General features: G+C 39.8%; 1 protein-coding gene across 1 annotated transcript in view; it reads left to right on the top strand.

The window, feature by feature from the left end:
* The first annotated feature begins 2,198 nt into the window (after positions 1-2,198).
* adgra3 (adhesion G protein-coupled receptor A3) overlaps positions 2,199-26,775 on the top strand; it is a 30,152-nt gene continuing 5,575 nt past the window's right edge. The window contains exons 1-13 of the mRNA XM_058625257.1: positions 2,199-3,207; positions 11,569-11,640; positions 16,625-16,696; positions 21,972-22,043; positions 22,132-22,203; positions 22,439-22,599; positions 23,193-23,406; positions 23,550-23,714; positions 24,227-24,428; positions 24,593-24,742; positions 25,824-25,982; positions 26,095-26,262; positions 26,475-26,682. Coding sequence (XP_058481240.1) covers positions 3,005-3,207; positions 11,569-11,640; positions 16,625-16,696; positions 21,972-22,043; positions 22,132-22,203; positions 22,439-22,599; positions 23,193-23,406; positions 23,550-23,714; positions 24,227-24,428; positions 24,593-24,742; positions 25,824-25,982; positions 26,095-26,262; positions 26,475-26,682 — 1,918 coding nt within the window. The 5' untranslated portion in view covers positions 2,199-3,004. The remainder of the gene's footprint in view (positions 3,208-11,568; positions 11,641-16,624; positions 16,697-21,971; positions 22,044-22,131; positions 22,204-22,438; positions 22,600-23,192; positions 23,407-23,549; positions 23,715-24,226; positions 24,429-24,592; positions 24,743-25,823; positions 25,983-26,094; positions 26,263-26,474; positions 26,683-26,775) is intronic.

Here is a 26,775-nt window from a genome sequence, read left to right as displayed (position 1 = left end):
CAGTTTGGATGCTTGGAACTCAGAGCAATCAGCCATGTAATGACTGAAGTTACGTATGTGGCTTATTGTCACTGACAGTTGTAGTCCCGCATGAACAAAGGCAAATCTACCGAGGAGCAATTGAATGCAACATATCAGGTACTATTCTGCTTGATGACGTCTCGACAAGTTTGAGGACTTCAACTTTGTCCAAGTGCAAGGACATGTTTTACTTATACATTGTACAAAACAAAAAATGCAGCTAAGACTGTTGATATTTGGACGGTATTTAATGTCTTTACTTGACTTGTTGTTTAGTAGTCTTACTGTTTTATTTTATTTTTGTGCGTCTCATATTTACTGAGTTTATCTTCAGTTTGTATTTTCCCCATTGATTTGTACGGAAGACTATTAGGGACACATTTAATAAAAGTCAGAATTCTGAGATTACAGTCAATTTTTTTTGGAAAAAGTCAGAATTCTGATTTTTTTCTCAAATTATGACTTTAATCTCAGACTTTAATTCTTTAAACAAATAAATAAATAAAAAACATACATGCGGCCCTAATGCTCTTCCGTAGTTTGTATGCTTTCTGATTGTGTTGTTTGCCTTTGTCAGTGTTTGGACTGTTTTAATTAAAATAATTAAAACTTAATTATTATAAGCCTATAAAATTATATTGTCAATTAAGATGACTACTTAGGTTCAATGAAAAGTATAAAGCATTTATACATTTTGCTTACACGCTATTTACATTGTATATATTATTCTATTTTAAATAATTGTAATATTTAAAAGTATTCAATCCATTTTTAATGGTTTTTTTAATTTGCATGTTAATTTTGTATTACCTTCACTCTTTTTTACTATATGTGTATTTTCTTAATTGTTAATTATTTATGAATTAATTATTTTTAGTTTTATTATATTGATTTTATATCAGTGTAATATTATTAAAAAATTGCTCTCAAACACAGCTTTTATATCATATCTTATGAAAAAAATAGTCTTTGGTTTAGCATATGGGTATTGCCCACTCAGCTGTGTGCTACATTGTAACAACATGACGCCATGTTTGCAAACAAAGGAGGTTAAAGGTTGTTTGTCATTGTATGGCAGGCCATACAAATCCTGAAAAGACAAAGGCTAGTGGGGGTGAAAGCATGTAGCCTGAAGGTGTGTTCTGACCTGCAATCGCTCACTTCAGTGCTATCCTTTGGTCCGGTTTTCTATAGAATAAAATGACTCACTCGACCTGATCACAACACAGAAAATTTATTGGAATTTAGGGTAAAACAAATTCTCCTCACAGGATTACCTTGCCTCATGTCTCATTTAAGACTAAGACCATGTTGGAAAAAGTAAAAAAGATCGATAGTTAAAGTTGGCTTGGCTGGGTTGCCCGGGACATAAGGTATATAATTACTATGTAAGCCACAGTCATCATCTACATGTATTTATGGCTTTAATAAGTAATGATTTTTTGTTTCCTGGACAAGACAATTGAGAAGGTAATTATTTAGATTTTTGTGGAAATACAGATTACACACTTTTTTTTGCATGGTTTGCATTTTCACTGTATATACTAATACATGCTACTTATAGAGCTATATGGTTTGTGGGTTTGTGACTTATTATTAATTTTAGTGAAATACATGTGCATGTATTGGAGTAAAATGTAGAATATTTGTGCTGCCTTAAAAACCTTTTTCATTTGTGACCATGAATTTACTTTTTCCATTACTTGCTATTTATTAGTCCAAGTTCCCCCTGCTGCAGCCATAACAGAGGTTAAAGTGTTGCATTTATGGCTGAACATTTGGGGGAAATACCTATTTCCGATGATTGCAACTGTGATTTGCAAGAGTCCTTTTTAGTCAATCCTCAGCTAAATATTTACTATGCTTTTAGATTTAAGAAAGATGCAGTAATTGACATCGGATGCCATCAAAATATTAACATATACTGCAATACAAGATGTGAACTTGAATACATGAATTGTTTCCAGCATGCACAAAATCTAAAATTAACAAACTAACACAATCAAATAGCAGCGTTTCCAATGCTTACTTTGAAATTTCGATTTGAAAATTATTAATTGTTCAGTCCAAGTTGCATTTACAAACTTAAAGCAACTTAGCGGATGTCAACGTGCCTTCTGCGGTTTTATTTTGAAAAGCAGAGCGGAAGTGCAAGGGATTCCGGAGGACTTGACAAAAGTGCAGACAGCCTGGGGCAGGACCATGGGAAGAGGGCGATTCAATTGACTGAGTTATTTTTGAATACTTTCCAAAGACGCAGAGGAACTAACAGAGACACAACCGTCCTGGATATACTTCTGTAAGTGATGTCGAACATTTCAAGTTGGGTTTACAGCACACGTTGAGCTGCAAGTGTGTTGTTTTTGCACTTTTTTTTTCAAAGTAGTTTCCTGTTTGTTGACTTTGGATATCAGGGAATGGAAAGATTATTCGCTCGTGATGTGTGCTCTTTTAAGTCCAACGCTCTTTGAAATAACTACATTTAAAGGTCTGGTTGTTAAATTTGAAAGTTAATGCTGACAACCTGGGATGACTGCAGTTTCACCGCCTCTCGTGGAAAAGGACTGGGACCCACGCTCCGGGCAACAAAGAAAACCCCTCAACAACTGGCGAAGTTATTTAGTAACATACAAGCTGAGCTAGCATGTAAAACACCGTGGAATACCCAAGTCGGAGGAAATGAGCAACGCGCCACAATGGGAAGGAAATTATAAATGAGTGGTTTTGCGAACAAAGGAGGACACACACTCGCACTCCGTCTCACACCTCTGTCGGACTGAAAACCGCCGAGCAAAAGCGATAGAAAGCATTGCGAGAAATGGAGGAGGAAGGTTCAGTTGAACCGAGCAAGATACTGGTCTCCTTTTTATAACAAAGCCCCTCGCTACCAGCCACCTATCCGCCCTGTTTACGACCAGAATCTTATTTTGCATCCATTGCCAATGCTGCGGGGCTTTTCCTAGTCGTGTGTGTGAGAGAGAAAATGAGGGTGGATCTGCAGTTGTTTGTGATTTTGCTGCTGGGTTGTGGCGGTGTCTCGTCGCTACCATCTGACTGTAAATCGTATGATGAACGGTCGAAAAGTGCTGGGAAGAGCTCGTCCACCGACAGGAAGGTGGTGTGTAGCAACATGGAGCTCCATCAGGTGTTACCCCCGGACTCCTTCCCCAACAGAACAGTCACACTGTGAGTATACACAGCACATGCCCTTCACGTTCATCTCACACTGTTAAAACAGACAATTTAAACTTAGCTTTGAGTATAAACTGGTGAAATGCCAGGGTGTTTTTTTCCACTATTTGTAGTGGAAATAGATGTAGTAATCGGTCAGACCGATATTTGCCACAGGCCATTAAAAAAAACACAGCCATAACACACCCAACCCAACAACTTTAACTTGATGAAGTTTAGTTGTTTTTGTGACCTGCTTTTTGACCCATAAAAACAAACGGCAACTACTGATTATGTCTGAAAACATGACCCAAAGATATATATGTATATATATATATATATATATATGTATGTATGTATGTATGTATATATATATATATATATATATACATATATACATATGTATATCTATACTTATGAATAGATATATACATGTATATATGAAACTTGCAATTATGAAATAATTCATACTGATTCTAGATTTATTTGATGATTCATTTAGTAATAATGGATTAACCATTGCAGCCTTTATACAAACAAATGTCAAATGACCTCACAAAATGCAGATGAAGCTCATCAGCCATACACAACTATCTTTGTGTTTCTCAGTATATAGTATAGAGGTGTTTAGATCTCATGTTGCCAGGGGGCATTCCCAAATTTTGCAGGCAACAACAATGTTGTGCTTGTAAAGAGATATGGCTGAAAACGGGATGGAGTATGACTGAACATGTCACTTTTCGGAGGTGAATTCTACTGCTCAAAAAACCCAGTCGTTCAGCAGTTGAACAGGATAAACACTTCTTGCTGCCAGTGCATACATACAAACACTCCAGTCAGGTTTGATAGTATTGCTTGACAGTATTTATTTTCCGATGAAGGATGCATCCAATGCACAGTGTTTATGTGCTGCCTGTTATACTATTAACACGTTGTTTTTATGTGAACAGGGACAACAGAGAACATTTGTTATAACCCTGTTAATGAGGGCCCAACTAAAAACAAATCAAGAGCATCCTTACTGTGTGCTATATATTTATGGAGATTAAACATGCTGCCAGACTGATAGCATGGTAAACCACTGAAAGTGTTCTACATGTTGCACACCATAAGAATTGTATTGATAATTTTCCATTTACAGTGCTACATGACCTTTTCTTAACTGTCACCGTTCATATCATATTCATAAGTGATGTGTAAATCATTTTCCAGTTATTTAGCCTCTCTCTCTCCAAAAAGGCAGCATTTCAGCAAACATGAACTTTCCCTTTAATTGTTCTAAGACAGGTTGACCTGATTTCTCTCAAAATAAATGTGAGGTTCACTTTTACACATAGTTATTCATCTGGCCCTTGAATGATAAATATGGCATGGCATGTGTAGTAGACTGAAGCTCTCTGTCTATCCCATGTCAGACATACATCATTCTTTCACAGGTGTGAACTGCAAAAGTGTAAATGTAAACCCTATGTAACCCCATCTGCCTGTCTTCCTGGAGTGTTGTGATTCATACACAGGAAGATATTTTGGCTGACACACCAGCACTCACTTCTCTTGCCATATCTCATGAAGATTTGAGAGCTTGCTGGCTCTGAATTAACCCATGTGACGCTGTTTTTCCCCTGACTTGGCTACAGACATTATCAGATGAATTGGTAGATTTAATTTAATGAGTAATAACCAATAGTGCTTATTTCTATCAGTTTTATTAAGGCAGTTCCCATGTGGCCTCTCTTACAGCCAGAAGGGATGAATGATTGAAAAGATAAAATAGATTCTCTATTAAAAAACCCTATGACGACCTCCTGGGTTGAGGTTGTCAAATGTTTCTACCTTTTACCTCCTTTTGCGTTGGGATGAAATCTTAACTTATTGAAAACATGTAGCATAAATTCAAAGCAGTGCATCCAAAGCACTTGTTTCGTGGTGGTGGTGGTGAGTGATGGGGGAAATATGAGATTACACAGGCTCTATGTTGGAGTAGACAGTAAATAATAGACTCCGGGAAGGGAAAGAATGGGAGAGGTTTGGCTGGTAAGTTACAGGTTACGAGACCCCTGCAGTGAGTTGGCATGTTGAAACCTGTTAACCACAAATCACATGTAGATTACTCTGAAGCCTCGTCCAAAGCAGTAGGTTTGTGAGATTTCTAAATCTACTGTCTATTGTTTCGTAATACTTACAGAGATATGTAACATGTTTTAGGTGGATAAGTGAGTCGTATAGCTTTTGGCAGTCATAAATTACAATTGTTGCTTGACATGACAGACACGGTTGGCATCGCTGAACACCTGGAAACCAATCAGTTTTTAAGTGAGTGTTAGAGACTTTCAGTGCAACTCCAATGCTTTGGTGAGAAGTTGTCGTGATTAATGGATAAATAACCCAAAGCAAAACAAGGATTTTGATGTTTGGAAGCTCTCAAGTTGTCTTATTTTTAGTACGATCCCATTACATTTGTCATCCTCTTATTTTAGAAGTCCAAATACTTCTGCTTTTAGTCATGTTCTGCACTAAGGTAATTTCATAAGCCGTCCCTCAATCCTACTGATTGCCGTGCCTGTATGTTTTTATTGTCATCTTGGAATCTGTCCTCTTGTTCTGAGTGATTTATTTGGAAAGCCTCCAAAGAAGATGAAAGATGTAATTAAAGAGTATGGCAAGCACTGCAACTTTATGGAATTCCCTCCAGTGTCCACTTTTCACATTAATTATTTGGCATCCAACACAAAATATCCCCTGAAGTTGAACACTACTCACAATCCCTTCTAAATACAAGTAGCAATTAACATGAACTGTCTCATATCAGTGTGTTAGTTTATGACCTGTTCAATGAGAAACCACACAATAGGTGTGTTTGCACTCCGAGGGCCTTGAAGTTGACTGTGGCCTGGACATAGTCAGTCAGAATTTCAATTAAGTGAAGGGCTGTTGTCAGGTGTTGTCATATACCTTTTCCTATCAAGGAAATTACCATTTAGAATTTCTCATTGGGAAGAAAGCAGATTCCATCCCATTTGGTGGAAGTGCCAGTGTGTATTTTACTTAGGTTGAAATGTATTGAATAAAATAATTTCTTCCCCAGGAATTGTTTAACCATGGTGCTTCTGTAGCTGTGATTATCACATTGCCCTTTATCTTGTAGCTTATCTAATATATAAACTCCAAATCCCAATTTCCATTTTACGAAACATGCTAAATGTCACACTTGACTCCATCAGTCACTTTTAGGGTAATGTTATTTCCTATATTTCCATACGGGTGTTTTCCAATTTTGTGCGTTGACACACCTTGTTATGTTAGTTAATTAAAAGCCTTGTGAGGAATGGCAGTAGAAGCTAGATTTGATTATAAGACCCACTCCATTCATCATGCGTGCCTCCTCCTTTGTACTTGAGATTTCCTGTTTTCTCTCTTCACTAGTCAGGGGCCTGTGAACAAATTAATTTTATCCAGGCTTTTCAGATGACTGAAAAGGATTTGAAGCATAAGCACAGTTTTCTCAACTACCATGGTGAACTCATTGAACCAGTGGGATAATTAGTTTGACTGCATGCCAGAAGATTTACCCTAGATTCTTGGGTAAATGGTGGGTGTTAGCATTACTGCATATTTCTATTTAACTTTACTTGTTTGTATATGAGCATATACACAGTTAGGTAGCTTTTAGTTTACCACACCTAAATGGGTGTTTGCATTGGAAATTGGAATACCCGAAATGTGGATGCATTGAATGCACTTCTGCTCTGACTGCCTCTCTGTGGGGAAAGAAATGACTATGTGTGGTGCATTCCTGCATTTGTGTTTCCCGAGTGAGACTGCATGCCTAAGTAATCCGAGAGGAAATGACACAAATGTGTTTACAGCTGACCTGCCAGCCCTTGTCGGTGCAGGCACTGGGTAAAATACCAGGGGTTGATTTTAACCATTGCCTCAAATGAAGAGATACATTAGGTTATGAGAGCAGTTTGGATGGTTGTGCATTTATTTTTGCTTAGAGTTTCACCCTACACTGATAGGAACTCACTCTATTAAAACTTGCTATGCTCATGTAGCCCACATGTCCTCATGGGGCTTGTTTAGTGTAATCAGGATCTATTCACATGAGCACCTGGGTTGGACAGTGCAAATAAGCACACCTGGTTTTGGCCTACACAGAGCAGCACAAGATTAATGTCAGGAAGAAAGCAGGGATTTCCTTTCTTGCTACAGGAAAGGCGTACTGAGTTTGATGACACATAGGAGTGCAGTAAAGTGTCTTGTTTTACAGCAGTGCTATTGGGGTTACATTCTCATCTGGTTTCCTCAAGACTTCACCTCCATCATTTCAGGTTTGGGAATCTGTCCACACGTCAGTCATCTCATCTGTTTATTCTCCTCAGCATTAAAAAGCTACTATGTCATGCTGTGAGTCTTTTTGAAGCACTTGTGTTACTAGAACACAGGTGTCTGCTGTCATGCACGTCCTAAGAGGACGTGTTTTTGTTGTTTTTCTGACAAGCCCTTGGTCTAAAGGAATGCTCCAGTGTTTTCCACAGTACTTTTAGCAGTGTTTGCAGAAGAAAGCAAACTCCCAGAGGCGAGGCACTGACAGCTGCACATTTAGTCAGTTCACAGCCTTTCATTTCACAGGTCTGTTGAGCTTTGGTTTTGCCAGGTTGCCCCAAGTGTCAGTTAATCCCAGACAACAATTCACTTTAATTTATAGACATTAGCTCAGACTGGTGGCTATCTTCTCGCTCTGTCTTTGTTCATTTTATCATTTAACTCCTTTCTGTTATTTAGGTGTTTGAATGGTGGTGTGACTTGTCCAGTAAGGGATAAGGTAAACTGAGGATGTTGCAGCAACTACAATTGATAAGAATGTAAGAAGAGCTTGTATAACACAAGACAAAAGTGAATTTCTTCAAATTACTTAAAGCTCCAGTTTGTATGTTTTAAATATAAACAAATTTGCAAGAGTTCGATCAATGATGATTAAGCAGATCAGCTTTATAGAATGTCAATGTGACATTTCCACACAGTTATAACAAAGGAAATGCATAACTCCTGAGTGCAGTGATGCATTTTGTTACAACTGAGCAGGCCAGGCAGTAGAAGCATACAGTGTGGTTAAAGTGAGACGGCCTCCTACAGAAGCACTATGGCTGAAAACAGCAAGATGGCACCCACAAAAACGTTAACACTACAGCTATAAAATAAACCTGGACTTACTGTTGGAGTTAACAGTTATATATTTTTTTATCATAATTGCAATTCAAACTTTTTACAAACATGATTATACAATATTGAAAATATATGTTCCATCACCAGCGTTTCCACTGCCGGGCTTCAAGCCTGCATGTGCCAGTGTGCTTGTGTCTGCACCCCTGTGCAGGACAACTAACATTGTGTAACTTAGTGAAGTGCTGTGGAAAAAAACTTGAGATGGCTCAATATCTCTTTCTCTCTCCTTCTCTAAAGGTAAAATCTAGTTCTAGTTTCATACTTAATTGCCCCGATGAAGTATGAAACTAAAATCTGTGGCACCGCTCTCAACCATTAAGTTTGCACACTGCAAAAGCATACTCATACTAGGATAAATTGTGGAACAATAAAGTGCAAGTTAAATGCATGAACCACCTTGGCGAGTTGCACCATCTCAGCCACTGTATCGTTTCCCCCTTCTACCTGAGCTGAGGCCCACTTTTCCATCAACTACTCACAGAAAGTCACTCCAGGAGGATTTTTATGAGCCTAGCTGAAGCCTGAAACTTATTTGAAAACCTGTTAAAGACTTGCAGCTCTCAGATTCTTTGTTCTTTGTCTAAAAGCCTCCTGAGCACAAAGAAAGTGTTGAGAGCGCACTAGCCAGCTTTGTCCTAGTAATGCTTCATGCCAGTGAGGGGAGTGTGTAGTGCCTGGCTGTTCTTACTTCTTCTCTGGATAATGTGCCGATACAGCTAGAGGCGTGCACATTCAGAGGTGTTTTCTTAAGTGAAAAGGAACACTGGATTACCTTTAGTGTCATATTAACTTAGGTTGGAGGCAAACTGAAATCTAAGCCAGTGCGTTTAACATCATTATAGTTCCCTCAAAGTAGAAATTCTGGTTTCAGACGCTGCATTTCCCTTGAATTTTAAATAGATCTATCAGCTAAGGCAAGGGACAGGACATGACATCTCATGGGAGCCTACTGCAGCTTGTTCCTGGCCAGAGCTCAAGCGGGTCTTATCTATGCATCAGGATAACAGAGACTCTTCTCCTACACTACACTGTTTGATGCCTAGCCTGAAGAAATTCCTGACAGTTCCCTTGTGTGGAGACTTCAGGCCGATGTCCAGAGACAGACAGTCAGGAAGCAGACATTTTATCTACATATGTCCTGAGGGAAGTGGAGACACTGGTGGCTAAATGGCCGTGATCTCCATGCTGGTTTCCATGAGGCTTTTCTATATTCTTTCCACACTGATCTGTGGTATTGCCTTCTTGCTGATGCAAGGCTGTAAACAAGGCTCAGTTGTGCAGCCAAAGCAGTTTGCAACATGCAAAGGTCACGCTCCTGTCATGAGGTAGAGGGAGGGAAGGAAAGAGGGTAAGGAAAGGCCTAATTTTTCTTAGGAGAACTGTTTTTTGCAGATTTTTTTTAACAGCCCCTTTAGTCATAAGGCTCGAAAATAATGTGAACTCATGCAGCCAGACTCAAACTATTCCAAACAGTTGTTTTGGATTCATTCATAATCTCCCCCCTTAATTTAATTACATTACTTGTGTCTACTTGTGATCACTCTGTCCCTATAGTGGTGCAAATGTCCTCATGTCCTCCTGAGTTAGACGATTAAAGGGATATGTCTTTGTGTCTTTTCACTTCTGGCAAACATGCTTAATTGTTAAAGTACACAATAAGGTAGGGTGCCTTTATAAGTTAGCTATGTCTTGTACATCTAAATGTAAGGGATACATTTGGTAAATGATAAACTGAAGGTGCTACCTACATGTCTTGTGCATCTGCTCCTGAATAATTTTAGACTGATGAAATTGTTATTTTTTTATCACGTTGTAATGTGATTTTGTCCAAAGTCCTTCTGGTAAAAGCATCCATTTGGTATGCCAAATATTTTTCAATATAAATGAGACTTTTGTGACCACAGGGTTGGAAGGCACCGTATCTCTGCTTACATCATCAGGCCATGTGTGCTTTGGCAGTGATAGAATTTGCAGTCTTGTACATCGTCATGTTTTTACATCTGCCTTCCATTCAGCATCCAGAAGGCTGCAAAACACAAGTCATGAAACACAGGCACTGTTTGTATGTGGACTCTCTCGTTCATTCACTGAATGGCAGGGAGCCAAACAGCAAATCTCCAGTGAGTCTCCTCTGTCCAACCCTGTAATAAAACAAGCCCTCAACACCCCATAATGACTCCAATCTGGTCTTGGGTTGTGGGTGCCACTAGCATGTATGTCACCTACCACATCCCCTCCCTGCTAGCCAGAAACATGCTAACCACAAGTGCCTGCTTGGGTTTTCTACTGGGAGTTAACAGTGCTATTGATTTTTCAGGTCCTCAGGGAGTAGTTTCAGAGAAAGTCTTGAACTCTCTCGGGCACGGGCACACAAAGTGGAGTTTTACTTTTCAGCTTTGTGCAGTGAATCAGCTTGTACTATGTACCATGGATAATCTGGATAATAAAATCAGGTTCATAATCCAGGAAGGGAACAGTGAAGAATTCACATGAAAACATTTGTTAAAAATATATACTGTTCTTGTTTGTTATTGAAGATGTTTGTCAATAGTATTAGTTTGTACATTTTTACAAATTTTCACACAACTTTAAGGTTTGATGTGGTGGTGGTTATAATGTATGCAAGTGTATCATGGTTGAGTCGCTGCTGTGCTGTACAGGCCAGTCTTGATCACCCTTTTCTCAATGTGTCTACCTGGGTGCTCAAATGGTGCCATTTTAACATGAAAGAAGATACTTTGAGGTTTAAGTTCAAGTTGTTTCCTGGCAGCTGGAAAATATGCTGTGACTGGAGGCTGACTATAGTTAGAGGACACAGAGTGGGAATTAATATTGTGATCTATCAACACAAAACAGTGTGGTACCTCCCTTTGTGGGTTCAAAGAGATCCTTTTGAAGACATCCTCTCACAATTTAATTAATGCACATTCCTTGCTAAGCTGTGGTTGGTTTGCTGTTTTGGGATTTGTAATACTTTACATTTCAATTCTTACAAAAGAAGTATTTTTCAAGCAAAGAGCATTGAGCAGCATACAGTACATACAACCAGTGTTAGCATAAACATGTTTTAATGCTTCTATCACACACTTAAATATTCAGTGGCTGCATTTTTTCTGCTGCATGGCATTTAACATGTTTTTCTCTCCACAGCATTTTAAACAACAACAAGATTCAAGAACTCAGAAATGGATCCTTCATTGGATTGTCTGCATTGGAGAAATTGTAAGTATGTTTATGATTTTATCTGCAAGTGATTTGTTGATCTGTGCTTACAATTCTTTGTGCTGGTAAAATAATCATATATATGTATATATATATATATATATATATTATATACATTTATTTATATATATATATATATATATATATATATATATATATATATATACTTAGTCTGTACTATCCATGGAAAAAATCACCAATGAGCTGGATGTTACAGTCAAATACCTTCACCATATTTCACATTATATCCAACAGTATGTTAGTAGGAGCAATCCATCACTCCACAAGTGCAGCTTTGGCTTCTGGAGGCAGAAGGATTGTAAAACACACATTGGCCACATGCCAGTGGAAGATCCAGGTCACAGAAAATGAGAAGGCATTAAACAGCATTTGCCCCAAGCAAAGGGTATCAGTCTATAGAGGAAGACTGAAGATGGTAGAAAAGGCTAATTATAGGTATAGCCCACAGGGTTGGTTGTTGTCTGCCTGGTGACATACTCTCAACATACAGCTGCTCGGGTGTTCTAGGGATGTGATAGGGCCCATTTTAGACATCCTGATAGCTCATGTTCATGCTTGTATTCGACAAGTAAAGTGCCTTGATGTCCAGGAAGCTATAATTGAAGATATTGTAGGAGGTAAAGGAAATTGTAAGGAGGTGAGGGAAATAAGTTCTAAATCATGAAAACACAGTGTATTGTATGTGTGTGTCCATACTCTGGGTTCCTCTGAACAATGGAGAGATGGTGTTCCTGCCATGTGATTTAGTTTTTTTTTGTCTGCTTGCCTTTGGAGATCAGATTGTCATCACTCATGTTTCCTTCCTGCAAAGAATTCAAGAACATAGCTGCGGGCCTGCACACATGGGCCATGGGTGATTTATCTCTTTGGAATGGCTTCATGCAGATAAAATAACCAGACCATTAATGGCCATGCTTTTACCCAAGGCTACAATAACACATGACTATACTGATATGGAATTCTAAGTGCATGTTTTCCCTGTGATTCTTTTGGGCCTGCTTATGACCAGAAATCTAGATGGTATATGAAGCTAAATTGGCTACATGTTTGTCCAAAGAATACTTTGTTTCAAATATTGATTACTGATGATTGATGGTCTTTTAATTTTGTTTCACAAATGTCTACATTTTAGCAGATGTTGCTCACTTCTTGTAAATGTACACGCAGCATTGTTAGTCATTTTCCTTGGACCCTGCTGATACATTCTTGCAGCAATACTGTACTTGTGGGTATGAAGCACTTGGAGTATTTCATCAACTTGTCATTTTGTGTTTAGTGTAAGATTGCCCTGCATGGTCATTCTTGATTTGACTGCCATATTGATAAGGCTTGGTAAGACTAGACTGCTTAGAGATTTGCTGGAAAATCCCCTGTGGGCTCAGATGTAATTTTTAGAGCTCAGGCCGACCGAATGAACAAGAGGCCATGTGCTGAATGTGCTTTGATCTCTCCCTAGCAGGAAAGCCTTTAAGGCACCTATGTGCTGTGTCTGTAAATGGCCAGTCAATGTGGTTGTAAATGCTGTTGCATCAATCCACTGGTGAGTTTACTTCCAAAAGTAGCATTTATTGTGCCCCACCCTACTACCATCCACCCTCAACCAGTGAAGCGAAGCTGCTTGATGGCTTGCTTGCTTTTGTCATTGTAATGGGGCCATGGCAAGGCCAGAGGTGTCAACACTACAATTCACACTCACACTCACTCTGCATACTGAAGACTTTCCCGCTCTCAAATCTTCCTCTGGCCTCCCTCCCACATTCAGTCAAACCCCCCACTTCTTTTTTTCCTCAATCACTGAAAGAGGGGAAAAAAAGCACGCTGCTTGGGTCTGTTTGAATGTGCTGAGGCTCTGCATCTTCAGCCCCTTTTTTTCTCAGCCCACAAAGGAACTCTCCCTCATTTGGACAGCCGATATGCAGTCACGAAGACTGACACTGGCTGTGGTAGCCAGAAAAAGGGTAGAGAATCGATTACACCTATCTGGAACTCTGTGTGAAATTGCAAAGTAACTGTGCAGGCTGCTGTGTTTTGTTGGGGCCAAAGGTGTCCCTGCTTGAAAATAAGCCACACAGAATCCCCATTATCACTAGTCTCCACATAGAAATAGGAGCCAAGCAAGGCCGCCATCTCATACTAATTCCCTCCTAAATCCGCTGCTGTGGAAGAATGTTATTGTGCAAAAGAGAGCAAGGATAACTGCTGTAGTGTGAATTGATTGGTGCCTACTCATGAATGGCACAATTCACATGGAAGTGATTGTTTAAGCAAGTTACACATGAATATAGCAACGGTTTAAAAGGAATATGGCAGTATTTCTTTCTAGTCTGGTTGTATTCATAAGCAATACAGTTCATCCCATTCTCACATTTTTGAAAATGGTAGCCAAAGAAGGCTGTATATTTGGTGCAGATGGACGCACAATATTTAAAATAAGTGACATATTAAAAAAACAAGCGAGTTTGAACATTCACTTCAGTATTTTTTTGATATTTTGAGGAGTGACAATGGCTTTCACATGTTTCAGTCTTTATTTCCACTGATTTTGGACACTGCACTGTTAAGATCCAGTGAGTATAATGTGTTTATTGTACTGACTGAAGTATCTGATTTGAGACAAAACAAAAGGGTCATGCCAGGTACTTTTCATATAAACCTCTCCACCGGGAAATTATCCCAAACCTTGGAGGAGATCAACTGAATGTTATTCCATGCCACGTGTTTTAAATTTAATCTGAACAACACCTTTTTGGAAGAGACGGTATGTGTGCTCTTAAAAATGGCAGCAGCTGCGAAACCACTTTTGAGTTTGGTGCACGTTCAAGACCATTTTGGGAAAACACTTGAAAATATTCAGCCAGCCTTTTCAATTTGAGCGCGAAGGGGAAACCTGGCATTTTCACTGCAAATGGATTTCAAAAGGTGCCAGGTTTTGTGTGGTCAGTGGAGTTTGGCTTCTGAGGTGCAGTGGTAGATGGTTAAGCATGAACTGCTTCTCTCTGAATCCCCATATTTTATTCACTAGTATTTTAGTTCATTGTCTGGGTTATTATGGACATTTTTTCATTGTGAGTATAAAGACCACCAGCACACATTTAGTTACTGTGTCCAGTACAGTGTGTTTAAAGCTTCTTGTAAATATTACATTTTGAGTAATATAATTACAGAAATGATTGCTCTGTTAGATTTTAGTCAAAGCTTGTTTTGTGGCTTGAACATCTGACTAATGAGTCACGATGGAGCAGAAGAGCTTATCACTCATTAGTCTGGTATTTGCTGAACGCGGACACAGTTACGGGCAACTTATTGTGCTTCACTTAAAATAAAACTTATTGAGTGTCAGAAATGAGCAAAGTCTAGGTGAATCCTCACCTGCGTTTCATCAAGTGGGAAAACCTCAAAATGCCACCCTTGAGTTTTCATGCAGACATCCAATACGGCACTTTGGGGAAATGATGATGTCATAATCCCATCTCTCTTGCTCTTGCATTCATTCCCGCTTATCGTTGTCGATGGCACATTCCTCTTCTTGTGTTTGGAGACTGTTTGGTTTGCTCATTTTAGGATATCTTTTATTTTCTTTCCTTCCCTTGTAAACATGTATACTTAATTGAATAAAGCTTTATTTAAAAAGGGTTGTACACAGTAGAGCTGCAACTAACGATTATTTTCATAATCGATTAATCTGTAGATTATTTTCTCGATTAATCGTTTGTTCTTTGTTATCCAAAGCAAAGAAATTAAGAAAATACACCCATTTAAGAAGCTTAAACAATCAGAAATCTTGTTTTAATCATGAAAGAAGCTTCAAACCGATTAATCGATTATCAAAATAGTTGTCGATTAATTTAGTAATCGATTCATTGTTTTAGCTCTAGTACATACAGCTCACATGCTGTATGTGCAAGATATTTCCGAAAATGATGCTGTGTTTATGGAAAACCTTTTGAAAGACAAAGAAAACGATCGTTTATGTTTGGTTCCATGTCCAGGTGGACAGGGCCTCAGTTGACATGAAATGGTTCTGTGCCTTTTATACTCACTCTAAAACTGACACTCACAGGTTCAATGTGTTGTTGGCATAAATCTTGTCTTGTCATTTCTCTTTCACCACTTCTGACCAGAGGAGCCAGCTCTGTTTGCTCACATCAAAGGCTTGAACAGGCATTAGACTTGTCTGTGTATGACTTATCTGTGGCCGCCTACCTACCTTCACATGACAGCCTCTTGACATCAAACAGTCAGTGTTACCTAGAGGTCCTTTGTGTGGGTTCAGGTGGTGACTGGAAAGCCTCCTGATCCTCCACTGTAATGAGTGACTAGGCTGTGCCAGCACAGGTGAGCACTGTAGGAATTCTGTGACCACAACCCTTTGAACCTAAAGGGAAGTGTGCGTGCTAGATACCTGTTTTACAGTTCAGCTTGCTGGTGAAAACAGCTAATGATGTGTGAGTCAATGTCCGGGTGTTTTGTTTTGTTTAAAACATGTACATCACACGCTTACTTGTTTATTAACACATTGAAATGGCTGTATCATTATGGTACAGACAGTATTGCAAATCTCACTTTATATTCAAGTGTCAGTGTGCGCATACCGAGCCCAGTGTGCTTGTATTTCAAAAGTCTTACCCTGTAATTGTGAGTCAGTGCAGATAAGGGTGACAAAGAAAAATTGCTGAGCTCATACTCTTGACTGGATTCATGCAACAAAAAAATAACTGAAAATACATTCTGTTTTTGCTGTTTTGTCAGCAAATGGTGGAAAAAATACACGTCATAAATCTTGTAGAGTTTGTGATTTGTCTTATTTTCTCTGTTTAGTAACCTCACAGTCAAAGGCATTCACCATCAAACAAGAATATAAAAAAGTTTTGTTTGAAAATGATCAACACTGTGTTGCAGTTTCTTGTTTAGTTGCTGTTTGAACTGCTTATGACCTACGATTCTTACTTGTTTTTCCCCACAGAGACTTGCGGAGCAACATAATCAGCCATGTTGAACCAGGTGCTTTTCTTGGATTGCCAGCATTGAAACGACTGTGAGTAGCTTCTGCAGCTTCCCTCTCTTTAATGTGGTTTCTGCGTGTGTGTGTGTGTGTGTGTGTGTGTGTGTGTGTGAGACATTTGACTCCTGTGGGATTTCACTGAGATTATTTTGTTATATACATTTTTTTAGTTGACCATGTTTGCTTCAATTATTTGTCTTGAGAGAATAGTGGCTTATGAAAACTGCGATTGAATCTGTGTCTCTTTTCTAGTGCTCAGTTTGTTTCTTCTGTGATTATTTGTTATATGGAAATGTGGTTGGAGTCATTTCCACTTGGTATTTTTCATTGGTTGTAATTTGAAAGCTTTTACATATTATTCAGTTCAAGAGTCAACGTAGTGTTTGGACTGTGTGGGTAGAAGTGTTGTTTATCATAGGGATTGGGTTAGAGCCTAAGTCACTGCCCTCAGCAAAGTCTTTGATTGCAGGAATTGTGTTGAACTCAGCTGTTGTTTTTTATCTATGCTATGTGATGTGCGTGATCCAGCAGGTCTCCGAGTGTATCTAGTGTCCATAAGGGTCGAGCACAAATCTATTTCTACTGCCTTGTTTTATCTGGCCCTCTGCCAGAGACCACTGCAGACACCATGAGGCTTTATATACTTTCACACACTTGGAAAAACTGTGCAAGGAGAGTGATATGTTAACGTGTGTGTGTGTGTGTTTGTGTGTGTGTGTCCACGAATATCATGCGAGGATCTGTTTGATTTGCAGAGAATACATAAAGTTGGAGTCCCTCTGGGATATGTGGTGTGTGAGTGTGGGAGGTCAGAGACTGTGTGCTTAAGTGTTTCTAGTTCTGTATATGTGTGTGCGCATGAGAGAGAGCAGGAACACAGCATGAATTGGAATCATCCGACAGCACCCAGTCGCTGCCAACACAAACTCGAGCTTGGCTGCTGCTGCTGCTGTGGAGCTGAGAGAGTGAGACAGGAAAGCAGTCAACTCCCTGGCTCCAGCCCGGCCTCATTTCCCTCCCCCTTCTCCTTCTCAATGCGTATTTATGCCACTCTCAGATCCCATGCCTGTCTGTACGTTCTCTGCATTTTAGAAATCATTATGAATAGCTTGTGTGTGGGTTAAGGACTTAATGTATCACCACACACTGATCTGCAGCTTCTCGGGCTGATGCTCGTTCCGTGCCAGAATTTGGTTTTGCCTAAGGCTAACCGGAGTTTAATTGGCGCCCACCACCCAGCTCAGCTAATTTCAAAGGTTACTCAGTCACTCGACTGTGAAAGGGAGGGAGCGTGCAGTGGAGAAGACGAGCAAAGGAGATGATGAGGTAGCGCTGGCCTCTGAGAATGTAAACACGGAAGCCCTACATCAAGCGCTGACATCTGCAGCAGCTTTTTTTTTTTTTGGGGGGGGGGTTAGAGAAGATGTTGTACCATTCTTTTACGTCACATTTATCTTTGACATAAGCTTATCTAGATTTTGCTTTCTTACCTTGGGTTTGGCTCTGTCTTGTATAATTTGTGTAGCTAAGGCCCTCCTCAGTATTGCCAAGTTGGATTTCTTCTCCTTTCAAGACATGGTATTTGTATTGATTTTATGTGTTTTTCACAGAGCTGTCTGGTCTTGTTGAATTAAACTGCTAACTGCATTATCAGTTGCGTCTTAGATAAAAGAATCACAAAAGATTAAAATCACTCAAGATCTACTCAAGATTACACCAACTATCATGAGTTTTACCCTCTAGTACTGAAGAGGCTCCAGAGATGCAACAACTAATCGAAACAACTAAATTATTGCAACTATTTTGATCAACTATAATTTCAGTGTTTAATATTATAACAATGTGAATATTATTTTGGAGTCTTTGCTCCATATAACAAAAAAATCATTGCAACTGAATAGTTTTGGTCTGGACAAAACAAGACATTTGACAACGACATCATATTAAGGTTTGAAAACACTGATAAACATGTTCTGACATTTTATGGACCAAATGAGTAATTGAGAAATCGAGAAGATAATCAACAGATTAAATGATTATAAAAATATTAGTTACAGCCCTAGATTATACGTCTTCAATTGGAGCAACTGGAGAGCATATTTCATTAGACACTTACTAATTTTCCTCCTAATTTTCACTCCTTCCAAACAATCCTCCACTTTTTCTTTTCTTTTTATAAATACAGATGTCTTGTGCTGTGGTCTGAAGTTTTAAGCCCCAAGATTAAACTGCAATTGATGACATCATTATGACTTCATCAGGGCTTTTTGTAGTCTATTTTCAGAAAGGTCCCTCCAGAGCCTGAGAAGAGTGTGTGTACAGCTGTTTTCCAAGCCTGGCTATAGTTCTCATAATGACAAGTGCTGCGTCATGTTGCAGATTAATATATTCATTATTTTCAGCCTTGTTTGTTTCCATGTACAAATGTTACCAATGAAAACCCAGTCTTTCAATTTGCACACTTGCAACAGGACCAATCTAGAAGTAATTTGGGTCTAGAAGTAGTCTTGGGGCTTAAAACACAGTTTTGCACCTTTTGGTTTCCATAGACAGGTTTTTTCCTGTGCCTCACTTTCAACCTATTTTAAGACATACTGTACAACACACTCTCAACCCTATGGATTCTACAGGCCCTGACCCTCTACTCAACCAACAGCTGAACAGTTCTCACTTGAGCCTAATCACATCAGGCTATTTTTGCCTCTCTGCCTCGTAATCTTTCATAACAACTGCAGCACTGGAGTGAAGCGGTCTTCTACGCTGTTAACTTGCCACATGCCTGTGGATAAAAGCCACATTTCAAATCAGTCTTTGGTAATGATTACTTGTTATGTTTCATGACTGCAACTACCAATTACTTTCATTATAGACTAATGATACCAAAAATATTTGGTTTACTGTTATAGAAGAGCAAAAAAACAAAAAATATTCACATTTAAGAATCTGGAATCGGAGAACTTGAAGTTTATTTTGTAGTCCATTGATGGATCAATACTGCAGTCCTAGTCTATTTATTCAGTGCTTTGAAAAATAACAAGATATCTAAGACAATAAAAGTATTTTACATCTTGTCTTGCCTCTCGAGGTTGCTGTAACTTAAGAATTTAAAGTGAAATCAAAGTATCTTTTTCGCTTGAGGAGCTTCCTCCATCCCTTCACTTTCCTGTGTTATCCTTCCTATGACACATAATGCTATCACAAATTGGCAAATCTACAAAAGGTGCCCTTTTCCTTTTCCTCCAAGTGGAACTAATAACCTCATGTTGTAAATTCCCCAGCTGGTACCTTAAGGACCAACACCAATAATTACATCAATGCTCGGATGTTAGCATAATATGCCAGATGTTTTTGCCAGGCATTTTTTCAGGTAACACTTTCTTGTCAGTATCATGTTCCTTGAAGACTTCAGGACACAGTTTAGCTGGTGGGTTGAGGTAAAGGTGTGTCTTTTCTCCCAGGCTTTTGATTCTCATCTTAGCCCTTTTTTCAATTATTGGCTCATTCACAGGGGGGTATTTGTTACAGCTACTGTTACTGTGCTCTGACATGTTTTATTAAAAATATTAAAATATTGTGTGAAGTAATGTGACAACTTATCAGAGGCAATTTTGAAGCTGCTTCGAGCTATTTTGTTATATTTAAGATCACATAACTGCATGTTGCACAAAAACGATCACTTCTAGTGACAAAGCCATAGACTGTTAAATTCTGCAGATCCTCATGCGGGGTATTTATGCAACATTTATTGGACATAAATATACCCCTCATCCCTTCTGTTTTGATTCATTCTCACAGCTTTCATGAAGCTGTATTTTAACTCAGTCGTTTCCAGAGACTGCGCAGAACCCTTCTGGCTTTTCTGCGTAGAGTTTTCATGTTCTCCTCGTGTGTGCATGGGTATTTTTCCGGGTTCTCCAGTCTCCTCAGAGTCTTAAAACATACAGAGGTTAATTGTACACTAATGGCCCCAGCTTGCCTCGGCAAAGCAGAACACAGCATGGTTTGACTCTACACGGTTTGGTTGGTTTTCCATTACAATATAGTACCTACTCAACGTGGGCGGAGTCATCACTGCACGGCCACATGAAACTGCCGTGACTTTGTTTTATACGCGACACACAAACTAGTGAGTTGTAAAGCAGTTGTTTTCGATGTATTGAAACATTAGAATCAGTTCATTAAAAAGATTTGTTCAGTACTTCCTGCATGACCGGAACTGAAATACAGTGGCAGGGGTTGTGATGCGGCTCAACGGGAGTCCGAAATGTTGCATTATGCCCAAATTTCTTTTGTCACAACTTACATTGTGTGTGACAGTTTATCATCTAAAACAGCATAGTGATTTTCTGGTATTTAGCTGCTAGTTGTTTCTCTCAGAAGTTGATAGAGACTGAAATGGAGATTAAAAGATCAGGTAGTGTTGACTTGTATATTCTCGCTTCGTTGTCAGAAATTTGACTCCACCTCACTGCTAATATTGCTCCATAACTACCGGATGATTGCCACAACAACTTTATAAAGTTGGAGTATGCCAGTGTTGTATGTACAGCTTTTCTTTTGCTGCAACTACCTTTTGCAGACCAGCCCTGACATGTTTTATAATTTAAAAAAAGAAAGAAAGATGTTTTTCCCCTTTCTTGTTTGTGTAATCATTCACACAGAGTTTAATCATTCGATATTCCTTCACAATACAGTCCAACACACAATTGTGCTGATGGGCTTTAGAATTTCCTGGCTCCTAAATGGAAAATGGCTGTCAAAGAGCATCCAGAGAAAGCTCTTTGCAGCCTTTTGATTTCATGTTTGCACACTAGGTGTGATCCCTCTGAGCACAGATCTGTCTTTTCCATGTAGGGTCCTTTTTAGCAAGGCGTCAGGCATCCCAGACTCTTCTGTCTGATGTTTGCCAGAGACACGATGTCAGCTTGCATCCAGAGGAGAAACACATACTTTTGACATGTATGACATTAAATAGAGGCAATTAATCATCTCCCAAAGGGTTGCTGTGCCTTTGATGTGCAGGTACCCCTAGAGGCCCACACACACACTATTATCTAAAATCACCTTAAACGCTGTGAACTGTCAGCAGAATATTTGGTCTTTTTGCCTCAACATGCCTTAGACAATCTTGGCTAATAAAAAATCTGTCCTTCCTGGTTTTTTTTTTTTGTTTTGTTTTTTTTGTATGTTGGCATAACCCATTTCAGTTTTATGTAGAGCATTTCCTGTCATAATTTGGAAATTTAAAGTATATAACTGTCATGTGTTTTTGTTAATAAACCAGAAACCATATTTATGTGTGTTTTAGAGACTTGTCCAACAACAGCATTGGCTGTTTGAACATGGATATCTTCAAGGGCCTCACCAGTCTGATAAGATTGTAAGTGATATGAAGTATATTTTGGAATGTAACGTTATCATTTTTCATAATATTTTGACTGAAATGATAATTTGTGTTTGTTTTTCAGAAACCTTTCTGGGAACATGTTCTCCTCTTTGGCTCAGGGAACCTTTGACAGCTTGGTGTCTCTGAAAGCGCTGTAAGTATGATAATGAGGCAGTTTGTTGGTGTGTGCTAAAATCACATGCAGGTGTCGGTGCGTGTTGGGGGCGGGTGTCTGTATGTTTAACATCTACTCTTAGTGCAAATAAAGCTGTATAAATCAATAAACATGACAGCAAAATTAGGGTTATCCATCATTCAAAATGAAAACCTGAACTCATGCCGGTGTCTTCCTTTTGTGTGTGTGTGTGTGTGTTCCTATACATCCACAGCGAGTTTCAGACTCCTTACCTGCTGTGCGACTGCAACCTTGCGTGGCTGTTGCGTTGGATCAAAGAGAGGAACATCGCCGTCAAGAACACCAAGTGCTCTTACCCTCAGTCTCTTCAGAGTCAGCCGATTACCTCCATCAGACCAGAGCTCCTTACCTGTGGTAGGTACAAACACGCTTTCCCGGATGAAACATGCAATACACACAAATACAAAACTCAGCACAGCCTAAAGGTATCGCTCTAAAATCTAAAAAAAAAGTGTTTTTATCTGATGTGTCGGTTGTCTGATCTTAGATGAAGGAAGTCCTGTTTCGCTGCAGTTACAGAGATTGTAGTGTTGAAAATGTTACACTGTCTCTTTAATTTCTGTGTTTTGATATCGCTCAGGCTGGTGTCTGGGGAACGGGGGCTTTTGCAATGACACGACTGATAAGAAAAGGGCTGCCCAGGCCAGAGCTGCCTTTGTTTGTACTTGCTCGTGTCTTATCAGTCTGGCACTTACCACAGTCAGGAATTATGAAATACACTGCATACATTTAGCAGGAGCCAGTTGCCTGACATGAAATACAAATAGCACTCAGGAATCCAATACACTGTTTTTAACTTTCCCATGTGTCCAAATAAAGGCCAGCTGTGAAATACAGCGGCACTGTGCCTAGGATAAATGGAGTGGAAAATTATTTGTGACACATTTGAACCAAATGTGAGAAATGTGACTCTCTTCCCCTAATTTATTTATGGCTGTTCCCCTCAGACGCTCCACTTGAGCTACCCTCCTTCCAGCTGACTCCGTCCCAGCGACAGGTTGTCTTTCAGGGGGACAGCCTGCCGTTCCAGTGTCAGGCTTCCTTTGTGGCCGAGGACATGCAGGTGCTGTGGTACCAGGACGGCCGCATGGTCATGCCCGACGCCGCCCAGGGCATTTTCATCGAAAAACGCATGGTGCAGAACTGCTCTCTGATTGCCAGGTATGACCACATTTGGGTTGGTCTTGGATGAGAAGTCTGTGATCATTGACATTACACATTTGTGGAAAATGGCTGTCAGGCTTGACAGGTTATGCAAACATTTCCGAAGTTACCATGATTTTTACCTTATGTTGTCCCATCAGTGCGTTGACCATCTCAAACATCCAGCCTGGGTTTACTGGGAACTGGGAATGCCGCATCTGGACAAGCAGGGGCAACACCACCAGGACGGTTCATATAGTGGTGCTGGAGAGTTCTACCAAGTACTGCACTCCTGAACGCACTTCTAACAACAAAGGAGAGTTCAGGTTGGTATATGCACACACAATACTTTATAACCAGACACAGCTTCTCAATTATTAGTAATTGTCCTGTTAAAACCTGTATTTATTTTAGAATTGATATTGACACCCTTATAGCTCTTAGTGTAATGAAAAAAACTTTAATTAGTGACAAAAAAGCTTACATAAGTGAATTATTCTGATTTAGAAAGTCATTGTTTTGCATTTTTCTAAATCAAAACAATGACACTGTATATTTAAAATCTAATTAAAACTATTTAGACCCATTAAATCAGTGATTTTTAAAGTATGAGCCAGTGTGTTTCAGCAGGCATGTACAGCAAAATGTTTCTTTGCTCTAATGTCATACACTGTGGCACCCCCTTGTGGTTAAACAGATGAATTACTTCACTGCTTCAGCCATAAGTACAAGCTATTGGTGTAAGGAGAAGGAGAAATAATGAGAGAACAAAGACAATGTATCCCTTTGTTGATTATGAGCTAAAATAGCAGGACTCATTGTATGTGGCTCTTTCCAGGTGGCCCCGCACCCTGGCAGGGTTCAAAGCCTACCTTCCCTGCAACAGGCTGCCAGCAAGCGCAGGCACCTACTCGGGCAGCTCAGTTGAAGAGCAGCAGGCGTGGCGCTACTGTGATCGCGAGGGACTGTGGGCGGAGGACGACTACTCTCGCTGCCAGTTTCAGAAAGATGTCACCAGATTTCTCTACGTCATCAACCAGGTCTGTATGCTGTCCGTCGCCTCATGACTTTCTGATGTGGAACTTTATTTACCGTCTTCTCATTTGCTTGTTATTCTTATTTTCTTTGGTTCCTCTTTAAACACAGAAGCTGCAATTGAATTCAAGCGACATCTTATTTTATTTGTGTTATATCTTTGTGTTAGATGCCTTTGAACGAAAGCAACGTGGTTCCCAGGGCCCGACGTCTTTTGGTCTACACCATCGATGCCGCCAACTTCTCAGACAAGATGGACATCATCTTTGTAGCTGAGATGATTGAGAAGTTTGGCAAGTTTGTTGAGAAGTTTAAAGATGTAAGTACTGCCCTGGCTTTGCTTTGTTGTGCACATTTCTGACACAACCCACATTTAGGAGGTTGCTGTTGTTGTTGATAGCATTATTGTGTCTCTTTTCTGTGGGAACAGAAAGGTAGTAACATTTGTCTGTTGCATCCTTCATCTGAAATTGGGTTATGTCGAGCATTATCACACCTGACTGAGGGAACATTTGTGTGTATGTGGCAGCAGGTCAGGGGCTGGTGGGGCCAAAAGCATTAATCATGTCAAACTGCTGAACAACCAGGTTTCTTGAGAATTCACTTTTGAAACCTTCCATGGACTCTCCTTTTGTGTTACTGCAACCTGTTTTTTGCAGCCATCTTGCTTTTCCAGTGCAATGTCGCTGTTGCCTCCATCTGTATTGACACCAAACAAATCACTTCCTGTGCACAGTGTGGAAATTTCGCCGGGAGGCAAGAGAGCTAGATACTGAGTAACACAGAGTCATATGGAGCTCATAGACTTAATCAGCATTGTGTGAACACATTTGACAATGGTTTAAATGTAGCAAACATTTGTTTTTATTTAAATCTAAGCACCACATTTTAAATCACAAACTCTTTGAAAGTCCTTTTATGAGGATTTTTGTGTGTGATTCATTCATTTGCTGTCTTACGTTGTTGAAGGGCAAGCGGATGAATGCTCAACAGCTGTATGTTGTCACGTCATTGAATGTTTTCATGGCATCCGGTGCAGCTGTAGGCCAATAAATTCAAACAGAGCAGCATTTGCCAAGTGACAGAGAAGCCAGCATGTTGTAACTGCTGTGGGCAAGTTTTTAAAGGTTAGTCGGGTGTCACCATGCTTGAAATGTGTTTCCAATAGTCACTTAACTACAACGAGTCATGTCGAGCATCTCCCTCAAGCATGTGTTTAGTGCTGTGTTGATACAAACAAGATGATAGCTGAGCGCACTCACATTTCCTGTGTTTCCACTCTCGTATGTCATGTTGAACTGTGACAATGTTTTTTAGGTAAATGCCTTTTTTTTTTTTTCATTCTTATTGTTGTGCTTATACTTGTGTGTATTTACTTGTGTCACTCTGTTGTGCTGCAGTTAGGCGAGGTGATGGTGAGCATGGCCAGTAACTTGATGCTGGCCGACGAGAGGGTGCTGTGGATGGCTCAGCGTGAAGCCATGGCCTGCTCTCGCATCATCGCCTGCCTCCAGAGGATTGCCGTCTTCCGCCTGGCAGCAGCACAAGCCTTCTCTCTGGTTAGTCCTGTCAACAGCATGGTCACAACGACTCACAATGACTCAGTGACTCATGGTCACAATCACTCAAAGATCTCGTGTCTTCATGCACCGTTCACTGTTGTCCTTTCAGACGTCCCCCAACATAGCACTGGAGGCCCACACTGTTCGGGCCAACGACTGGAACGGAATGAGCTGCATGTTGTTCCAGCGGCTCAGCCCTGAACGGACGCCCAACCAGGACCGCCAGCTCACATTTAAATGCAACACCACCAGCTCATTCTCCAGCATACTTCACAAGGTTAGCTCCTACAAGAGATAAGTACAGTTGAGAGCAGTTTATAATAATCAAGTTAAGACAATAAAGAACATGCAGCTCATGCCTGCATACGAGTGATCATAGTATAAGCCATAAGACCATTATTTTTTTTATTTTATTTTTATCAATTAACCACCCAACTCTCTCTTATAATGTATATTGTTATAACAGTTTTTACTTCTCTCCGTCTATAGAGCACTGTTGTTGAGGCTTCCCTGCAGCTTCCTCAGTCTCTCTTTGCCCAGGCTGCACTCCCTGGGCAGACAGAAGACCCAGTATTTAAGCTCCACCTATTGGCCTTCCGGAATGGCAAGTTTTTTCCCTCCACTGGCAACTCTTCCCAGTTGGCAGACGGGGGGAAAAGGAGGAGTGTAGCTACACCTGTCATCATGGCTAAGATAGGTGAGTCATCACGTTTCGGTACAGTCACAAGAGTTCAAAATGCATACATACATACATACATACATACATACCTGCATACTTACATGTTCCCTG

This window comes from Solea solea, chromosome 3 (assembly GCF_958295425.1).
Source record: "Solea solea chromosome 3, fSolSol10.1, whole genome shotgun sequence".
Lineage (NCBI taxonomy): Eukaryota > Metazoa > Chordata > Actinopteri > Pleuronectiformes > Soleidae > Solea > Solea solea.
The sequence above is the reverse complement of the archived record's forward strand: the minus strand, read 5'-3'. Positions and strand labels throughout refer to the sequence as shown.